Source organism: Lampetra planeri, chromosome 18 (genome assembly GCF_965212315.1).
Source record: "Lampetra planeri chromosome 18, kcLamPlan1.2.h2, whole genome shotgun sequence".
NCBI lineage: Eukaryota > Metazoa > Chordata > Hyperoartia > Petromyzontiformes > Petromyzontidae > Lampetra > Lampetra planeri.
In genome coordinates, this window is record NC_136124.1 from 2,851,956 (window position 1) to 2,874,399 (window position 22,444).

A 22,444-nucleotide genomic window follows, 5' to 3' on the forward strand; every position below is an offset into this window, starting at 1 on the left:
AATCACACAACTTCTGAAAAGTGCAAACAAAATGAATGCGAGTTGAGAAACACAGCGGTGTGCTTTTTCCGAATAATACTTGCATGGAGATGTTCGGTGATAGGTATTTTTTTATCAGTCAGATAATATTATAAGCCCTTCATTGTGTTTGAAAATCACAAATAAATGAAGTTTGCATGGGGAGGCCGCCACACCCATGACTTGGCAATACATTAATGCTGGGATGGTGCTAATACATAACAACCCCGTAATCATCCATCCTCATTACATAAATAAATATTTGGAATGGTGAGGAATATTTCCTATTTTTACGTGGGATCCCCCCCCCCCGCACTCTCTCACGTTTTTCCTAACGACAAATGGTGCCTCCTCGTATGATAAATCAGCTTAATCTTCACATTTTTATTCCACTTTTTTATGCGTGCATGCTTAACGGCACATGTGCCGCACAATTCACACATGCAAAACGAGACTTTCCTGGGGATATTAAGTATAAAAAACTCCATTAATATTACCATCACTGGAGCACTGTTTAGCGCTGTGCGGTGGCATACAGGGGCACACCCTACCAATGTTAAGTCCCATTTTATTCAGGGAATATTTTCACCTGAACAGGTGACAAAGTCACCACAATTATACATTTTTTATTTCTATTTATAAAAATCTACACTTCCTCTCCCATCAAATCGAAGGAGATTTGATACCCAATTAGAGTGGATGCTGACTTGGAAAAGCAGTAGACATGACTTCGTGAACCCAGTTTGGATATTCTAACCAAAACAGCAGTCTCAGCTGAAATTCGGTCATTATTGCCTCATTATGCCGATCGTTAATTGTGCAATTCCTTTACATGAAATCGTTGAGTTTTGCGGTCATTTATACAATACTGGGGCATCTACATTTTCAATCCTTCATGTCATGTTTTGGGATATTCAATTATCTTGAAAATAACTTTTAAAATAAAAGTGTTTTTCTGCCCATCATCAATCCACTGTTGGATGAAGGCCTCCTCACACAGTGTTGGTCATGAGATGGTTGACCATACGTCACCACACTGATTATGGGGAGGGAGGCCTAGAAAAAGTGCAGGTATCACTGGCCACTGAAATTATGCATGGCCAGGAATCAAACCCAGTTCACAGAGTCTATGGCACAGCGTGAGAACCGCTGTGCCATTACTCCCCACCGAAAGCCATTTATTAGATTGTCTTTCAGTTCCTTTTGTGCTCTGATCCACGTTTTCCTCTTCCCCTCAATTTTATTCCCAGCATGCATTACTCCACACTTCTTTGTGCACCTTTCAGTTATTGTTACATTTTCTTTGTCAGTGTCCAACTTTCTAATCCACGTGTCATAGCATGCAATATGCAATGACTTAAACGTTGCTTTTTGCGCACGGGCATCGTGTTTTTAATTTAAAATTAGTGTTATCGCCTAATGTTCACAGATTTTTTTTTCCTCAGGTATTCCAGTTTCCTTCCACATGCCAAATACTCATGAATGGAAATTGCCAATAATCCCGTTGCAGAACCGTCACAAAAAATTATCTAGAAAAATTGGCATTATCATTCCAATGACAGTTCACATATCTATTTATGGAAATAGGCGTAAGAAATTCAAGCAAAAGTTAAGGGCCCCTAGCAGCTCAGGGGTCCCAGATTCACCAAAAATAATGGTTCATAAAATATCAGCTAATATTCAAATCCTAATAAGTATTACAAGATCACTAGCATACAAAAATACAATCAATCTATGTCGTCTGCAATTCCTTTTTTCTCATCTTACTACGTACATTATTTAACACGTAGCTTTCGCAATCTAACCCAAAAAACTTGTATTATGGATACGTACATTCTTGTCTACATTTCTCTCATCTCACTACATATCTCTCTCGTCTACATCTCGTCTGTCACATTTCCAGTAGTATTGCAGTGAATGTATGAATGGAGGAGAGGAAAAAATAATGTCTGCTTAGGGCCCCCCCCCCCCACCATGGACTAGCAACACCACAGCACATACCCAGTGGCTTTTGAGTCCTGTAGCTACAATTAACATATCAGCTCGATAGCAACGTGGCCCCATATTAAGAGTCTCGGCTAAACTCGCGCGTGGGCTCAACTCATTAGCAGAGGCGAGAAGGAGTGGACAGTGGCTCCAGGAGAAGGAGGAGAATGGGAGAGGGCCTCTTTCCGAGACACGTCACTCCCAATTTATCGAGCTGTCAGCCAGACAGGCCATGCCTACAAGCACCCATTCCCAGGAATTAGCTTTGGCTTCATTGTCCTCAGTGTTAACAAGCAATATACAGGTGCTCTTATATATTAAATTGGCTCAAGTGGAGGCTGCTGTCGATATGCAAGCCTCCTTAACTTTGTGTTTATTAATTTATTTCCCTGGCAGAGGACATACAAATCCATTGTACGTGTAATAGAGCAGTCAGATGTGATATTTGTCAACTAATAAGCAGCGTAAACTAAATCATGTTCGACATACCGGCTTGCCTGTGTTATTTACCCTTAACGTTGTTCACAGTTATTGTCACACTTCTTCTTTCTGAGAGAGGCAAGCAAGTTGAACAATAATACATACTGTATTCTGTCGGTGTGTACGGAAAATTAAGCTTTCACACGTAGGTTTTTGGGATCAACATTGTGATTCAAAGCGATGTATTTTGGGGTCAAATCGCGTAAATATAATTGGCACGCTGGTTTATCACGTGACACCTTTATTAATTGGTTGTGTCGGGTGGAGGAGGGTTTACGACACACACATTTTATTTACGCAATCTGGCCAAAAAAAAATCATCAATCAGAATGAACCTTATTGTAGAACCCCCCCCCACCACCAATGTTGCATACACAGCAGAGAAATTATCAGATTTTAAATTAATACCCTTCCAGAATAAAAAAAACAAACAAATATATTTTGTTTGCACCATCCAGTTTGGCTTTATGGATTAATGATAGTATTATAAAATATTTCCCCCCCCCACCTCTCCGCTTATACGGTATATATCACCAGAAAAAAAAGGGCATAAACAGCCAGAGGCCTTTTAACTCAATTCACCCCCACGCCAGCCAGCCACCACAACCCCCACCAGCCCTCTTCCTCGGCCCCCCACAGCCCCCACCCCTATCGCGCCCTGGGCTCTCAGCTCTCGGCAAAGGCTTCGTCGTTGGCTTAGGCCTCGCTTTGTGTGATGTCTCTCTATATCCTCCGGCGTGACACTCCAAAGCAAGTTCAAAGTCAAAAGGGCAAAACATTGGGGTTTGGAAAGAACTGCGGTAATATTCCAAACAGTGGGAAGCACTCTTTGAACTTGGTGTATTATTTATTTTGGACAGTTTATTGTTGGTTTTGTTTTCCTTTGCGAATGTATGTCATCTGGTCGTGTTTATTGCTGCAATTAGCTAAAATACCAGTGCAGAAAGATAATGTAGATGTAAAATAGTGCAAATGATACAACTGCGGCTAAATGTATATATTTACAGTAAACATGTATTAATTTTGCCAAAGCTTTCACATACATCTCTTATCAGCGTTGTATAAAAAATAACTCATCATATATATTTATACACGTAATCAGCGATACATATACAGAGACAAATCATCCTGCAGAGCAATACAAACTGTTCCGGCAAGTGCTGTTTGTGAGCCACTATCGAGGCTTGCATATTGTCCAAGGGGACGGTGTGGCTAACACCATGCCCAGATAGATGCATTTGCCTCCCCAATGCTGATGTCATACCACACCTAGTACTCATTTGATCAGAATCTTTACTTAAACTGGAGGAATCCGAGGAGCTATGAAGCTCTTTCTCACAGTTGTCCAGAAAGAGCGGGTCAGAAAGTCAAAATAATATAAGCACCGATAGCAGTGGCAAAGTGTAGGAAAGGTAAGGAAGTCACTAAAATAAATAAATACATATATATAAATAAAGTATATACTAGTAATAGGGGTTTTCCCCTTTTTTCTGGCAACAAAATGAAACCTTTTAACAAGGATTCATGTCTGCATTAACCACAATACTTGCAGTCAACATGCAAACATAAACACACTATGATAATATATGCATTGTCCTTGAACTATATACTGTAAGGACAAATTGCGAAACTATTTAAATTCCTGCCGATGTTAAAAGAATAAATGCAAGCTTAGGCAAGGCAGCACAATAACAATAACAGCATTGTGGGGTGCTATTGGCATGAAGGACACGATTTCAAACACAAGTAGAATTACCAAGTCCCAGACCGCAGCAAGACAACGCAGAGTCCCTCAATAAAATTGCACATTAATGATCAGTTGACCTATGAGCTGCAATATGTTTAGGAGCTAAAAGCCAATGTCAAGATCCGCTAGGAGAGCATTTGCGTAGTTTTTCTATTCCATTGAAGCAGCACAGATTACAGTGTTTTATTTCATGGTTTGGTTTGCAAGGCCACGATCGCACTGTGACTTGCCTTTAATTTTTCATTCATAAAGGCGATGTGCATATCAGCCTGCTGATATGATGCAGTTTGTGACACAGCAGTGTCTAAGGATTGTCAAAATCACTGAGGACGGGAATTTAACTTAGGCTGCCTGATTCATAGCAGTGCATTCACCAATAAATGTTCCAAAAACATGCAATCAGACAAGTGCAAACATACCAATTTAGTTTTCCAGTGACACTCAAGGATCCAAAAATGTAAGTAAAATTCAAAATCAAATCGTCTATTTTCCAAAATTCATACAACTACTCCATTTTATAATATATAGGGTGTTTCCAAAAATGGACCCAATTTCAAAGATATAGCGATTTCAAATCGGGTCCATTTTTTTGAAACACCCTGTATAATAATCGTAATAATGAAGATCTATGACACCTTGTGTTGCTTGTTGCTTGTAGCTTGGTGTTTTGGGCCTCTGGGCTTGTTTGCAGCAACTTTGTATGAAAACTAAAACACTAGGAATGAATGAATGAACGAACACTTAGAGGGTTGCTACTTATCCAGTTTGACCTGGATTATTCCAGGAATTGGCATCTGTGTTCAGGTGGCATGAATTGAGATCTGGCAATGGAATCTGGCACTGACATAACTTTGAAAGGTATCACAGTAGACTGCACAGTTTAGACAGACCGAGGCTGCCCGAGAAATAGCTCAGGGTTTTGGTTTCAGCGGTGACAGCGGTGATAGCAGTCGCTGGCGGTGGTAAAGCATCACCTTTGACGGAGGTGTTGGGCGGAGGGCCGTCCATGTGCAGGTGCCAGGGTGGGTCTCCGTGCGCAGCAAAGTCTCGCATCTTCAGGTAGCTGATGGTGAGTCGGATGATTGAGGCCTTGTCCAGCTGGCTCGTGATGGCCCCGGGAAGAGGCAGCATCTTGGCGAGCTCGTAGAACTCGAAGTTTTCCTTCCCGCGCCGCGACCGAGCCGCATCCCGTGACTTCTCCTTGCGCAGCGCCTGAAGCCTGGGAACCCCACACACGGTAGCGGGAACACGCACGCACACCCATGGGGTTGAGTACAAGGCACCCTGTGGGCAATTTACTACCTGTTGGACAAATAATGCAAAGATTGAAAATCGTCAAGGACGGATAAACTCATTGATGTTGTACAGTCTGATGCTCCCAAGTCTGACGGCCCGCCCGCACTGAGTAGTGTGGTAAAGTATGGTCAATGAACCCCCAGGACCTTTAAGGCGTGAGGAAGCCCTCATCTTGGAGTACATTGTACACGTTGAAAATCACATGCACCAACAGCTAAGAAACACTGCTCAAACTCGTGGAGCTGTGGGTAAGTGTATTTTGCGTCGAGCGCCAATATTCAATTTCCCTATTTTTTTTTTATTTGTCGCAATAGTTATTTTATTTTGTTCTACGTGTGCTGTGTATGTTTATATGCTTAACCTGTGCAACATGAAATTCAATCTATTTTTTTCTCATATCTGCCTTTAACGATATATGTGTGTACATCATCCACTACTGGATGAAGGTGCCCCCCCAGTGCCATCACCATCCCTCATGATCCTGCATTGTCACAATCCATCTTACTCCTCCACACGAGATGATAGGAGCTAATGGGTCCGTAATTCCTGGAATCAGTTTTGTCTCCACTTTGTGAATAGAAGTTCAAAATTAGAGGCCCTATTGCCAAAACGTTTACGCAGAAATGTAATTCCCCAATCGTTGAGCGTCGCCTCAATCATTCTTTGGTTCAAAAAGGGGGTGCACAACTTGATGAGAATAACTACGGGCTCATTAGCCTCTTCGCATCACGAAAGCAGGTGTAACCTATTCACAAAATTTATGTGTACACAGCATGGGATTTTTTGGGTTTATTTAAAGACATCTTGCATATCCATACATTTCACGTACTTAATCATTCTTCTCGACTGTTGAATATGGAACCAGCATCCACAAATATAATTTGCAATACAGTGGTTACTATGTATGCACTGTAGTATACAAATTAACATTGTTATTATTAATAAGTATGTACTGATTCGGCCACCTCTCACAATCCCAAAAAATTTAATGAATTGTAATTTTTATATTTCTCAAGAATCAAGTATCTGTTTTGTACTACATTGTGGTGCCCTGCAGAACATGTTGTGTTTACAGAGAAATAAATACAACAGAAGGAATGCAAAGAATCGATCCGAGCACGCACAATTCAACGCAGAACAAACCCGTGGAACACATAATGACTCAATGTCCGATTCACAAATACGAAGGAGGCATCATCAACACTGACACACTCCGCTGCTCCTGACGCAATTATATGGTTCAACCACTTCAATGTAAAACTTTGAGTTGTTGCTTTTAAATGAACGTCGCCATGCAAAGACGAAGCAGCGTTAGAATCGACTAATTGATGCATCATTAACACCGATAATTGATCATTATATATTTGTTCTATGTTCACTGTGTATATGTTACAGCTGAACTGTGTAGGCATTCATCTCAGAGCAAGCTAGCTTATTGTCCGTGCGCATGTGAATGCATTATACATACGTCTATAAAAGGTGTGCACGCAAGCATATATGTGTGTGTCTGTGCACGCGCATCACACACTCCGTGCAAACACAAACAACACACACAGCGAGCACAAAACTGACATTAGCTGCGAGTCAATTGCTTTAAAGTTTGATGCTGCATATTCAAAATGCGCTGCATGTGCAACAAATCCAGGACTCATTAAGTATAGATGCTTTGCATGGGTTTTGGATCTATATTGTCATGCAAAAATGGCACAATTACAATATTTTGGAATATATTTAACACAAATGCATTTTAATGTTCACAATACTTTTGACGAAACTTTTACTAATGTTCCGTGTAGATAATTTATTTTTTTAGATACTTCGTTGGCATCAATGGCCAGTGATATTTGAACTTTGTCCTAGGCAATGATTTCACAAACCCGCACTAAGTGTCGGTGACATCACCACAGCACTTGTGCCAGGCTAGGTGCATACTGCATTCACCTGAAGTGTCACTCGCTGGCAGGAGGTCACTGGACAGATCCAGGTGTTATAGGTTAACTGACTGAGATTACTGATAGATGCCCCACCTCCCACTGTGCCAACTGGTGAAGTATGGATCAACAATCCCCCATGACTGATATCGTGAAAAGGCCTTCTTCCAGCAGTGCATTGACAACAAGCTGTAAATTATTGTTATTTATCAATTACATTTCCCAGAGCTTTATCTTGAGCTTCAAGATTGGTCTTTTGTTTAAACATTCAACCTCGTGCTCACGTTAGCACTAAAATGACCTGGCTTTGACTCAGAGTGCAAATTCATAATTGCTTTTTATCCCAGTTTCATGCCATGATAATGAAGCATATCTTAGGCATTCAACAATAACCGCGGCCTTCCAACCAAGCCAACATTCCATTTGTATGAAGCAAATCGTCTTGGACAAGTAGGACTTGTGACATTTATATGAGAGAGATATTCCCAAGACAAATGTTGGGTGGAAAAGTATGTAGATAAGACAGCGTGATAGAGAAGAGTCCAAAAAAAACCCCTCTTTGAGCAAACATTTCTACTACCTTGATGGACAACCCTGCTGCCATATATATGTGCAATGATGCATCAATTTATTTGTTAAAATTAAGTCCTAAGCTCACAATACACCCATGAAATAAGGCGTGTGAGTATCAATATTTTCTCCATTAATTTTTTTGTCGTGTTTAGTAATGGGGTCACGTGATCCCCGTCGGGAACTTGAGGCAGCTACATTCACCGCAGTGTAAAACACAATTTGATTCTTGAATTGAATGGAATCTTAAATCTGAATCACAACACTTTATTGAATCCCAAGGGGAGTGAATTGCGAGACTACTGGTCTATATGATCTGCAATTACCTTAACATTTTTTCACATTTTGTAGACCAATTCAGTTTCAGAATAACAATAATTGAAATATAAACAATGTCGCTTTGAGTAAATATAAGTATATCTTTATCTAGTAACATTGCAATGTTGAAAATGAAAGTATTCAATGAGGCGAACAATTTTGGTGTGAAGGCCTAACTAGTATGAATCCATACAGAAAAGCATACGGTTAGTTATACCGACTTGAATTATTGCTTTAGAGAGTAAATAAATCCTGGATGCATCTATGCGTGAGTTGAATTTTATTAGGAATACATTGGAAAGCCTTCCTCAAAATCTAACGATGGGCTTTTCTTGGTGAATATAAGTCACTGTCCTTTTTCAATTTACCGCTGTATGAAGGCCTCTCAAAGCCTTGTTAGTCATGGGGGGTATTTGACCATACTTCACCATGCTGGTAAGTGAAATGTGATAGTGGAGGGGGTGTGGGGGGAAGGGTAGGTGAGTTCAGATATTACTCTGATGTTGGCCACGGCCGCTAATCAAATTCGGGTTTGTGGATTCAAAGCGCAGTGCTCTAACCATTGTGCCACCACTCTACCGCAAAATACTCTCAAAGGTGCTGAAATAAATTAACGGCGAGCTGTTCAGCAGGAGCATCAAATTGCGGTGTACATACTGAAACAAACAGACGGGGGCGCGGGAATGAAAAAAAAGGTGCGGGTTGGATCAAACAGACTTGAGCTGAAATGTTTTCTCCCCGAAGGGCTGTTCGCCGGTAGCCTTCCTAAAAGTGTTACTTTATCAACGTCTCTCTTTCCTGTTCACTTTCCGCTGCCTCCCTAACCACTCCAGCACTTCATGGCTCCCAGCCTGTCCCATGGACTATAAATCATCCCGGCTGGTAGAAAGGGCTCTTGTGTTTTGCTAGTGCTTGTGCATGCTCGTGTGTGTGTGTGTGCATGCATGTGCGATTTGCTGTTTGTGCATGCATGAGCGTGCGTGTGCATGTGTGTGTGTTCATGCACGTGTGTCTGCATATGTGGGGTAGCGATAGTGTGGTGGGGGTAGCGTGCTGCGAACCCAGCCACCCAGGTTTCATTCCAGCTCACAGCTCAACGTAGCTCACGAATATCGGAACCGGTCCTGCACCTTCCCCCCACTCCCCTCTAGGTCAATTCAGCCTTAAAATGAGCACATGTGCGTTGTGTAAAAATCAGTGTTGGGGAGACAAAGGTGGTCAGCTGTGGTGTTGGCCACCCACCGCTCATGTGCCATGTCGACCTTCACAGGTGCTAACAACACTTTCCCCAACAGCGCATTAAAGGTCTTAATCTCTGTGTATGTTTATGCATGTGTGTGCACATATGCAATTTTGTTTTTATCCTCCGTTGCGTGTTCATACAGGGCGATGTCGGGAGGGGGGATAGGGCGGAGGACTGTAAAAGGGAGGAAGATCGACAAGATATCTGGGCACTCTCATTCTCTTCCGCCGTCCACACGACAGGACGCTGGGCTTTAGTTTCCAAAATTACACCCCCAGCACCCACCTCCTCCACCGGCCATCCAAACAAACACACTGGCCACTGTGTAATCCCACAGTCCCAGGGCAGAGTCGGCTTACGATTTATTACACACACAGGTTATAAAGGTGTTGCTGGCTATTTATACTCTGTCTGCGATGACTGAATGACTTTCAGACTTGGTATTGATTTAAGCATATTGTTTGTAAGCCAATTGCGGAGTCAGATAACCGGCAATTTAGTGGCTCGCAGATGCCCTGTGTTTATATCCTATTCAATACAAATTAAAACAATTAATACAATATTAATACCATATGGCTACAAATTTACTTTTGTCTGAAAGCTGCATGGAATTTGATGAACTGCTATCTATCGAGCTGCTCCTGACAAAGCAAATGAATTACAGTACTAATATGCATTTTCCAATTCAAGTCAATTATTCTGACCAGATAATAAAACTGTCAACAGTAATATTCAAGATATGTGATGATCTAGGTTAATTTAATGAATACATACAAAAAAATATGCGTGTTAAATGCTTGCCAAAACATGTAGACAACAGCCCTTAATGATTACCAACACTAATTTGTCTTTTACATTTGACCGTGAAGTCTTTAAATGATATCTCACATGTATTTAGTCATTAAGATATTCTGCAAACTAAATCGCACAGGATGCATCTTCATACTAAATCAAGTATCACAACTGTTGTCGCGCACAATTGGGCTAATACACTGTTGAGCACATATCCATTATTTCACCTACACACAGTGGTTTGTTACCAATTGTAGCAATTCATGGAAAATGACGTAGCGCCAATGAATGATGACCTAAATGTACACTCACACACACACCCCGTTTAATATGTGGCTAGCAGAAGACCAATATGTCGCTAGCCCTTGTTATCACAAGGTGTGCATGTTAACAACCGGTTACCAAATTTGCTCGCGGGGAAAATAAACGCTGCATTAATAAGGAGACGAAAATGTATCACGGGGAATGAGATTAACAAAACCTGCATTTAATTGCCTCCTTTGAAAGTCCAATCAAAACAGAAACGTAAAGTGTCAATCTAATAGCATGGGATACAGCTAAGTCAACCAGAGCTATGATGACAAATCGGGAAATTTATTAAATGTGCTGCGCTAATTACCAGTCGTTGCATCGAATTTAGGAGATTGTTTATTATACTCGAGCTTAGGGTTACTTGGGTAAATATTAATATACATTTTGCAAAGGCATAATAACACGCAATTACTCCCCGCATGTATTTTCTAGCCAGTAACACTGGACCAATCTAGATTTTTTGTTCGGATGGAAAAACGTGTTTTAAGTTTAAACAGTTCACCTGGATAATCCATTGAGATAGAAAATGTATTTTTGCATGAGCGTGCAGGTTGTTAACTGACACATACATGGACACAGATAGCAAACGCATAATGATACGTATGCGAGTTAAATTTAAAACATGTCCAGTTTACATTCATATCATTTAAAATACATGTATACATGTAGAACAGGAAGTAAAGACAGCCAAGACAGTGAATATGCATGATACAACTTTTTTTTACGAACATTAATAACAATAATGAAATAAGAAAAAAAAACTCAGATGATGGATTGTTGTGTTTTTTTTTCTCTTAAAAATCTAATGTTGCTTTTTTCTAATGCATTAAATGTGTCTGATATATTTTCATTACGAATTCATCTACACTTTTTTTCCAATGAAAATGCTGACATTTGTTTGCAACAAAAAAATCGCAAAGGGAGAAGTCTTTTTTTTTCCCTGAAAAAAATCTGCACTTGCTGCAAACTTCATAAGTTACCGCTAACACAAATTACAGTGCATTCCAATAAGCTGTCTATGAAGGTTGTATTTATACATTTGTATGGAAATTCACTTTATTAAAAATAAGTTTAGTATTTCCATCCAATTTCTTGCAACAATTACAATTTTCAGAAAGTCAAAATACTTGGAAATACGATACACTTTTCAATTTTTACATGTTATATTAAAAAAACAGACTCGTTGCTGAAGCACTGAAGATTACAACAATAACACGAAGCGTATAACATGGGGATTTTTTCCCACTGAAAACTGTAACATTGAGCCCCACTTGCTATGCATAGGTGTGTTATTCTTTTCTTTCCAACAAACAAAAATAGCTTCGACTCCGTGCCAACAGTAGTGCCTTATACAAGGAGACAGAAAGACAACCCGCAAATGCAACACCGCTTTGCAGATGGAACAAATACCGCATTCTCTGGATTGTAGGTTTTCCACTTTTCATATTTCATTCAAAGCAAAATTGGAGTTGCGTCTTACAATACGGTATGCGGCCTGACACCTGGAACTTGCACATGCAAGTCGCCACTTTTGCTCAGTGCCAAATCTACATGGCACTTGGTCGACATGCAGTCCACCCAAACACATTTTAACGAATCAGAATCAGAACGTGACGACGACAAACAATACAAAAACAGGATAGTGCAGAGTACAGGAAAGGTACGCAAAACACTAAAAATACAAATTAAACTAAACTATATTTTACTTTACTAGGCAAAGCACACTGAGCTGGAGAGAACATTTTTTTTTGCGGTGCTGTACACATGTACACTTGTGACATGCCGAGATACAGAACGGAGCTCCGCTTCTGTGGTACGCAAGGGTTTTGAGACTTCGTGCCCTGTGCACCATTCGTAAGACAGCACAATGTTAGTGCTGTATTTCTTACCCGTTACCGTGATTCTCACAGCCTGTGTAATGTTAGAGGATATTTACCTGAATCATATTGACGGATTTCATTACTTTTTTTCAAATTGATCCACTAGTTGGGAATGAGTCTTACTTTCTGGTGCATTTTTTAGTCCGGGAAAGTATTTTGGCACCGCACATTCACCATATTCACTGGGTAAATAACTTACCTTTATAAATACTAAATTAATATTGTTTTAGGAGTAATTTAATTTCTCATGTTTACCATATCATTCCATCGAAGTTCAAGATCACCTTGACATCACGGATCAAACGATGCTGTCACGTGACAACACCTTCAGCGGTAAAAGCACCGATGTGACATCATGAAGAGTGATTTCACGTTCCATTACATTTCACGTTTCGTCCAAAATACTAGAAACTACCTTTATTTGGGACATACACAATTTTTTTTTATCAAGGCCCATTTTTTTATTTTTCAGATTTATCTAAAAATTAGGGAAGCATTCCTCACATTGACGTTCTCCACTGCACTGCATGCAATATTCGTTTATTTTTTATTCAGCCATCAATGATTTTTCTCTGCTCAAAGTAGTGATTTTCTCTGATCAAAGTGCCTACTACTTTCTCTTAAACTGTACTGACAAAAGTAAATGTGGATATATATTTAAAATGCGTATTTAGTTTTGTGTAAATCTCCCTCCCCACAATGTTTTTAAATATATAAAATGAATGTAAAACATTTTCCTCTGTCATCTCATATCGTGCTTTAGGAAACTGTGCCCATATATGATGTCAGTGACAAGGACACACAATGAAACAAAAATCCTCCCAAACAAACTTTGGCTTGCAAAGCTGCCGTGAAATATCAGCAACTTTAATTCACTTTATTTAAATTGAATTGACACAGACTGGTTAAACAAACCTAAAACGCGTTTTATATTAACCGGGAATACATCCAATGTTTCTTTAGGAGAAGTAAAAAAAAGAGGAACGCAGAGAGCACTGCCAAAATTGAACAAGAAACTCCTTTCATTGGAAAACCCAGAGAGCAATTACCTATCAATGCTTTTGTTTGCCAAACACTGCTGAAGCGTAGAGTGGGCTTGCTTGGCTCTAAAAAAAAAAAATCACCGTGTGTTAAATAATGTTTACGAAGTAGGAAGCTCCGAAAACTAATGAAAAAAATTGCACCTACTGGGTGGGGAGGCTGGGTCGGACACACGGCCATCGAGGTCGCACGCTGGCCGACTATCGGTCACGGCTGCCCGAGGCATTGATTTTCTGGACGCCGTACGGCAGTGTCGCTGTTGCTAAGGAAGGCGGCGGCGCATCTCGCGATTGCGACATCCGGGCGGAGAATGGAGAGCGTCCGAGAGTGCCAAGACCCGCCGCTGCTGCTCACATTAGAAAGTGCGAACTTCCGTCGGCGATTGCCAAAAAGGTGACTCAGCCGCTTGGCACAAGAGAACGGCGAGGAACTCACAAACAGAGTATTGTGGATCACGTCAAAGGATAGTGTTAACATTTAATTGGCCCGCTAAACCAACTTGAGGGGGGGTGTAGTGGACATAAAACATTTTTGAAAGGCGAGAATAATAAATGAGCAGTTTTTTTTTAATATACAATGGGTTGTCCATTCATCAGAGCACAAATGACAGTGCCTACCTTTAATAAGTTTGTAGTGAACCACATACAGAGAAATAATTTTGCTAAATTAATACACAGACAAATGTAAGATTACAATTTTCTCCCCAAGGCAAATTTTATACTAAATGTGTTATTTAGTTGACTCTGAAATCAGATCCCTTATTGACATACAAGGGGTTTCGTGCTTTATGTAAATGGTCAGGCGGAGTAAACGTGCATCGCCACTCAATGTCTCAAAATCAAATGGCGAAACTGTTAAATTGTGACAACGGACAGAATAAGCAGCCATCCACTGCTCTCTGAGACTGACTGCAAATGTTCCATGTCCCACCCGCCCCCCAGAGCCTAAACTGGAGCAGTCAAAATGTGGTTGACAAATTGCTCACTTACCTGGTCAAGGAATATATCAGTAATGAAAAGAGCCTGCTTTGCCTGACATGGAGCAAACATGATAAAGAGTTGATGAGCAACATTTTGCACAGTGACACACAGCCACGTAGACAGTTAATCCTCCGCCTTTTAAGTTCACCCGTCCTTGCACCAGTCATCCGCCACTATACTTACACGACCCAAATCTACAAATATGTCCACTTGCAAGGGGACTTTTTTCAACAACAAAACATCATATAAAGGTTGCTTCAAAAACATGTTAACACTTATACGGGACTATTGTTTTTAATGCAAAAGAACGGATAATTCACTGTAACATGATAACAAATGTGATGTTAATAGCTTTAAAAAAGTCAGTCTCCACCTGTTCGCTAACATTGTCAACAGATGCCTGGAATCTTCTCCAGGTGGTCTCCAGAGCCCAGAGGCACATTTCTCATGGTATTGTTGCAAATTCTCATACATGTTAATATTATTTTGAAGCACCCTGTATATTTGAATAGTATATATGTATCGTGGGAGCAGTGGTGTTGCAACACTTTGAGGCGATGAACCAGGAATTTGAATCCAGGCCACAGCTATGATCAGTAGCGAATGATATCTGCCTGCTCTTCACTCGTCTTCACTAAGCTGCTGCATTAGTCAGGATGGTGAAGTATGGTCAAACAACCCTCACAGTCACGTGGTGTGGGGAGGCCTCCATCCTGAGAACTGTGCATTACTGTTAAAATATATTTCACCAGCAAAGAACGTGTGTTTAATTACTATTGCATATAATGAAGCATTTGTAGTCAATCCATACAGTGCTACACACATTGGTTGTAAGTATTGCCCATCAGTGTAAAATATCTAGAGCAAAAATGCCACTTTATTTCTCGTAACCTAATTTAACAGTTCACATGAAAGTGGAATGGTCCGATTTTGTATCTATCTCATAAACAGTCGGCGGACAATTGTAACATTTGTTAAACGTATTTTTTGTAAACACCATCTAATCCCCAAGGGACAATCCCATTACGCATAATTAAATTATCAATATTTCAAACGAATGTTTTTCTTTGCAATTCCCATTCAATTAAAAATATACTTTTATCGTTTACCACGCCACCACCAACGTGGACCGTTCTTCCCTGAAGTCATACACAAATTGCTTCCTCCTTTCCCAATTAGCTCACGACCACGAAAATGATTGAGCATCGCGAGATAAATGGCACCAATCGGAGGATTGTACCGCACACATGCATTTTGGTGCTATACCAGCTATGAGCAATCACGTCAATGTCAATCGAAACAATGCAGGTGGCAAAATGGTTGCAACAATTAAGATTTTAAAAGTCAATATCTTGTTTGCACTCTAAAAATGGTTAAATCGAGTCGTATAACGTGCGAGGTGAAATGGTTTTACAGTGCGAGCAATTGATTTGAAATAAATATTTTTTTACAAAATGTTCAATGTGAATTTCTAGGTGATGTATCCTTGTAAATATTATCTACACGCATGAGTCGTGTTTCGGTTTGGTTTTCCGTGTGACCAGATGTAACGTCATCACTAATGGCACTTTGCAGCGACACAAAACAGGCTTTTGTCTCTTAAAAAAAACCACAAGCACTTTTTTTCACAAGTAACAGAACATCTATGAGATTGATACTTCGTCACAAGCAACATCACACCACATGCTGTTTGAATTAATGGTTTTGTATTCCTGTATTTTAACACAAAATACGTCTGCAATAAGCCGCACGTCCTTTCAATATATACCTTGCTGTGACAACTACAATCCAATTGTGTGGTTGGCATTGTTTTGCATGTTTAAGCATATTTGAAACATTCTTTTGAGTTAAAAACAAAGGACACTACGGGTAAATACCACTGCAACTCACTCAAGAGGCTCTATTATTGGACTAAACACTTAAAACTATTACAGCACCAAGGGCCCTACATAAATATAAAAAAAAACGTAATATCATAACATTGCACAGCCATTGTATCGAAATGCAATTTTAATAATCTATTTGTTAGATCACTTTTGTGCAGTTTTATAGCCCCAGTAGAATGGCTTGCAGACAGCAAGTTTTTATTAATTTCATATAAGAGTTTTAATTAAGCAATCAAAAATATCTATACACGGTACTGTAATGTATTTAGACAACACTGTGTTCCGACTTCAAAAATGTCATTACATAATATACTTATGAAACAATGGGCCACACATATAGAATACATACATGAGGATAAAATGCAATAATGTTAAAATATTGCTTTAGCTGACGTATGTGGTACTCGAGAATAAATGGACCTAATGACGCAAATGCAACACAGATTCAGCGGAATTGTGTGGAAAGTAATTTAAACCTGTCCTGCACAGCATTCGAGCCTTAACCGGTGGGTGATTGTCAAGAACAGAAAGAGAGTAAAGTAACCCCCTCCAATTAGGGGTGCTCTAAACACAAAAACAAAGATTTCCCATATCCTTAGGTTTTTTCGGTAAAGTCACGTAGGTAAAAAAATATAAAAAAAATTATAAAAGTAAAATAAAAATCACGACGTTTCGGAGGCAACACAAGCTTCCGTCTTCAGGTGGAAGCTTGTGTTGCCTCCGAAACGTGATTTTAATTAGATTTTTATTTTACCTTTATTAATTTAAATAAATTTTTTTTACCTAAATGACTTTACCGAAAAAAACCTAAGAATATGGATCCTTGCAGTCACGAAAACTTCAAATCTAGAATTTCCCATATCGCCTTAATACACTATTGGGGCAATTGCTTTTGGCGAGCACCGATGAAGGCCCGGCCGCTGAGAACGACCTCGGGGAGGCCCAGGACCGGTTCATACAATCGTCACTGATGTTGGCCGTGAGCAGGAATCGAACTCATGTAGCAGGGTTCATTCGCAGTGCGCTAACCACTGCGCCACCGCTCTAAGTACACATCATTTAACGTGCATCGCGATCGCGAGGAATATTTCCTTTAATTTAGCGAGAAAGAACAAGGCTGTTTTTTTTATGATTGCTCCTTGGGGTATAAGCAGACTAATTTTTCAAAGTTGTATCAAATCGGCGTGCGAGATTTATTCTAATTGCACGGGAAATTGTGAAAAACTCACACAGGCAGCGCAGGCACGAGCATAAGCACAACGAGTACAGGCACATCGAGTTTGTATCTGCTTTAGTAGGATAACTAATCCTCAAATGGCGCTGCGCTAACGCAGGCTAACCCAAAATGTGAGTTTGACCAACCACTTTCCACGTAATGCCTAAGTAATAGCGTCTATAACTTAAAGCTTGGTGGTGGCACGGAGTGAAGCGTCAACGCTGTTTTGGTTTAAAGAACTTTACAAAAAAAAATCGGCACGAAAATAAATACACATATGTGTACAAATAAACTGCGTACAAATACTTGCGCAGACGTCGTTATAAGCGAACGACGTCAACACAACTCACAAAACAATAAGTTAAATGCCGTGTAAAACTTTAAGCTTCTCCACGGCGCAAGTCTGACCGATTTGTGCGGTGGGGTGGTACCATTATAACGCTCGTTTGTTTATTTATTAATCTCCCCGTTTACTTGTTTGTTTATTTATTTATTAGCAGTTCAGCTAGTTATTCTCGGGCTCGCGCTCGTGTTTATTTGAATCCATCACGCGGTATGGATCTTGCTGTCGCGGATCTGCCGACTCGCAAAGAAGGGTGGGTGGGGAGGGGGTGGGGGGGGAGTAAGGGTGGGGGGTGAGGGTGGGGTGGTGGGGGGGGGTGGTGGGGGGGAGGGTGGGGGTGGTGGGGGGGAGGGTGGGGGTGGGGGTGGTGGTGGGAGGGTAGGGGTGGTGTGGAGGGTGGTGGTGGGGAGGGTGGTGGTGGGGGGAGGGTGGTGGTGGTGGGGAGGGTGGGGTGGTGGGGGGGAGGGTGGTGGGGGGGGAGGGTGGGGGTGGTGGGGGGAGGGTAGGGGTGGTGTGGCGGTGGTGGGGGAGGGTAGTGGTGGTGGTGGGGGGAGGGTGATGGGGGGGGGTGGTGTTGGTGGTGGTGGGGGGAGGGTGGTGGTGGTGGGGATGATGGGGGGGAGGGTGGTGGTGGGGATGGTGGGGGGAGGGTGGTGGTGGTGGGGGGGAGAGGCTGGTGGTGGTGGGGGGGGAGGGTGGTGGTGGTGGGGATGGTGGGGGGAGGCTGGTGGTGGGGGGTGGTGGTGAGCCGCGCTGGGGAAAGTTGTGTGGCACGCCCGCCAGCCGCACGCCCCGGGAGACGCATCTGTCATCTTATCTGCAAACACATCGCTCCGGTCAATGACGCAAATGTCAGCCCGTGCGTGGATGCATGCCAGCAAAAAGACGGTGGCACAAAACCTTCTCCCCCCACCACCACCACCCACCCTTCACCGCTCGCCTCTTCCTCACCATCACACCACATCGGGTCTAACCGTTAGCGCCCTTCGCTTGACTTTGTTTCGTGACAGCCGCGTCCACCGGTGTAGCTTACAGGTGTGCGAACTAAGGTGATTAAAGCATTGGGTGTGTGTGTTGCAAATGTACAACTTGATGCAACTCGGCACGGGTCATGTTCACCGAGTAAGGTGGGTTCGAAGCTTTCCCTGGCAGAGTGGCTGCTGTCATCACCATTGTGAGCAATGAAGGTGTTGCTTTTGTGTGCGGACGAGGACACACACACACGCACACCGTATGTATGATGAACTTCTTTCGCACCCTACGTAGCCAATCATGCTAATCGAAGGCACATTGGTATAGAGGGGTTGTTTGTGTACTGCAATACAAACCCAGTGGGCAGTATTCAGTTCCTGTTCCTACTGTGTGTTTAATCATGATCAGTCGCCATACTCTTTGTGAGGATCCACACGGTGCAGACGATCGTGTGTGTGTGTGTTTTGTACTTTGTCCATTTTGTCAAGATGTGAATCCGACCCCATATCTATCGATTCAGTTACTACTGTAATGAGCCAAGAAAGTCTGTCTGTGTGTAACGCGCGGGACGTCACTCCACACGCCGCACCCCCCGTCATGAATATTCATGAGCGGGTGGATTTTTACGCTCTAGAAGAAGGTCGAGCGGAAATAATTGGTTTTTTTTTCGCAAATTTGCTTTAAGTTTGACGTTTCTTTATTGAAAGTGGCTCTAATAAATAATTATTTCGCAGCAACAAAGTGGATTTGGTGTCTCTATTTATTTCTTCGGCACTTGAGACAAAAGGTAAGTCGAATTTATGCTTCTACATTATGGTAAAATAGACATTTATCGGTGATTTTCCAGATATTGTATCGATTTCCAATTAATTTTAACCCCAGCGACCGAAAACAGAATAGAATAAAGTATCAGAACAGTGAATTTGAACAAATTGAAGGTCAGTTATATACAGTGCTACAGTGACATGAAGTAAGATGTTTTATCACGTAGTGTTTTGCAAGAATCACTGCCATTAATACAGTGCTACAGTGAACTGCTGTGAAGTGTTTTATGACTTCGTTTTGTGCCAGATTCACTGCCATTAATACAGTGCTACAGTGAAATGCAGTGAAGTTTACATACTTTTGTGCAAGATTCACTGCCATTAAATTCACACAAGATACAATGATACTCTGCTCAATTTTTTCGTAAATATTACAGCTTCCGTCCTAGGACGGGCAAAGAAGCTCGTAACAGAGAGGAATGTAATGCACTGCAAATGACTGTTCACGGCTATACAGCTATATGCAGGTAGAGGTCCCTGAATGATATGCCTGGGCTTTAAGGGGGGTCTTCTCAGGTTGCAATGGACAACGGCATGTGTTTGTTTCTAATAGACTTTTCTCAACTACAAACTTTACAAATTAAGTGATATCTTTTAAATTAACTTACTGTCCAACTAACAGCTTCTATTTCAACTCTTGGAGACAGTTTAAATTAGAAGTGTATGTCTGGCCGGTACGGTGTTTAGTGCGCTATCACTTTTGCCTCTGGGTCAGAGCTGAGCCATTTAAATCCTAACCTGAGCCACCTCGTAATAATGCACTGGGGGGGCATCACCAAACAACGTAATTGTGCACCGCTACAAAACTGCCACAGGGGTGTAATGATAAGAACATTGGACTTCGATATCGCGGGTCGGAAGTGGAACCAATGCGTGCAAGTTTCTTAAATCTCCCCACTGCCTCTTTCCACCCAGCACAGTTCGTGGATGAGTTGGTCTCACGTGGTGGGGTAAAGTGTGGGTACGTCCACCTCTTCCGAAATGTATGGCTAGCGTGGACGAGAAGGCCACAAAACCATCTTAAAGGAGCTCTCTGAAGCCGTCTCCAGTGGAGGCCCTTTTGCTCGGCAGTGATGTGAGCAGGGAATTGCAGGGATGCACCTTTACCTTTATATTATCGCAATGTGATGTGGGAAATTACTCCGTGTGGTGCTCATAAAATAATTGGATTGACGAAGGAATGAATATAATTCATATATTTTAGATGTCATACTATGTAACGGAAGAAAAACAAGTTTTGCTGGCTGGATTCGTGCCTGCCTGTACACCATGCGCACTGCGCAAGTGCGCGCGTGCGGCGGTGATGTCACCGCCGACATCTGCGTGATGACGTCACCTGCATCCCACAGTGCTGATGAGGGTTCGTGCATCGACCTCGCGTCACGCTACCCCCCCCCCCCCCCATGTGGTGTCCCCACCACCCTCCATCCACCACGGCCATGCAGTCTCTTAATAAACTAGAATAAAAAGCAGCCGAGTGTGCATATCTAGAGCAATCAATGAAGGTGCACCAGAATCAATATGATAAATTAAAGAGGGAAGCTTTTGGAAAATTGACAATGAAATGCAATGTGTCAAAAGAGAAAAGTGTCCAATCAGTGCATATTGCCTGCTATGACAAATGAAGTATAAACATCAACACTGAGAAATGTCAAGTAACAAAAACAGGATTAGACACAAATGACGCGTGGAGACATGCACGCAGGCAAATGACACTGACAGGCAGTCCGAAGAGCACAAGGCTCAGAGAACAAATACAAGTTAGAGACATGATATTGGCTCTGAATAATCGTAAGTGGGGCTTGGGCCGAACATGTCACTAAAAGGGAGATTGATGCTAGAATGGCAATCGAGGGAGTGTGACCACCATTGAGATGGAGTGATGAGATCAGGAGAGATGTGTGCGTGCGTGTTGAACTTCTTTCGCACCGTACGTAGCCAACCGTGCTAATAGGTGCGAGGTGGAGTGTGGCATCACGGGATTTTGAGGAATGATGACAATATCATGGGAAGCCTTCATCCAGCAGTAGCTAAATCATCGCTGATGATAATGCTGATGACAGCGATCACAAGAGATTTGTAAAGTATCGTCTCTTACGGACGATATATTATTTCCGTGGTGAAGTATGGTAAAATAATCCTCATGACCAAAAGGTCTGGGAGAGGTCTTCATCCAGCAGTGGATTGAAAAGGGCTTTGCATTTCATTGTATTAATCATCAAAATGATCCTTACTCCGTACTCAATATTGTATTGTGTTTAAATGCTGGGTGCTGCACTGCAACATTGAAAGTCATCTCCCCTGGGTAAAATTGCTACAAGGATGTCCTCAGCATATTGACGATAATGGTCGTAATTGATGATTAATTACAGCATTAATCAGCTGCAACTCATGAATGCTTGGTATGTGGCATACTGGGTAAGCATTAAACGCTAACTTTAACTGAACTCTCTATGACGATTACGGTTTAAAATTAAATTTTACTCAGTTTTTTTATATTCCCATCACCTGCCATGGCGTAATGGTTAGCAAAAAACTTGCAATCCAGAGGTTGCCAGTTCAATATCCCAGCATGGTCATTGCAACAATGGGCCACGTTTCTTAAATGC

The 22,444-nt window shown here is 41.6% G+C and overlaps 1 protein-coding gene across 1 annotated transcript in view; it reads right to left on the bottom strand.

Moving 5' to 3' along the window:
- The window catches only part of LOC144723730 (neuronal PAS domain-containing protein 3-like), a 107,886-nt gene that overhangs the window by 39,460 nt on the left and 45,982 nt on the right, over positions 1-22,444 (bottom strand). Inside the window, exon 2 of the mRNA XM_078602665.1 lies at positions 5,206-5,450. Within this exon, the coding sequence (XP_078458791.1) occupies positions 5,206-5,450 (245 nt within the window). The remainder of the gene's footprint in view (positions 1-5,205; positions 5,451-22,444) is intronic.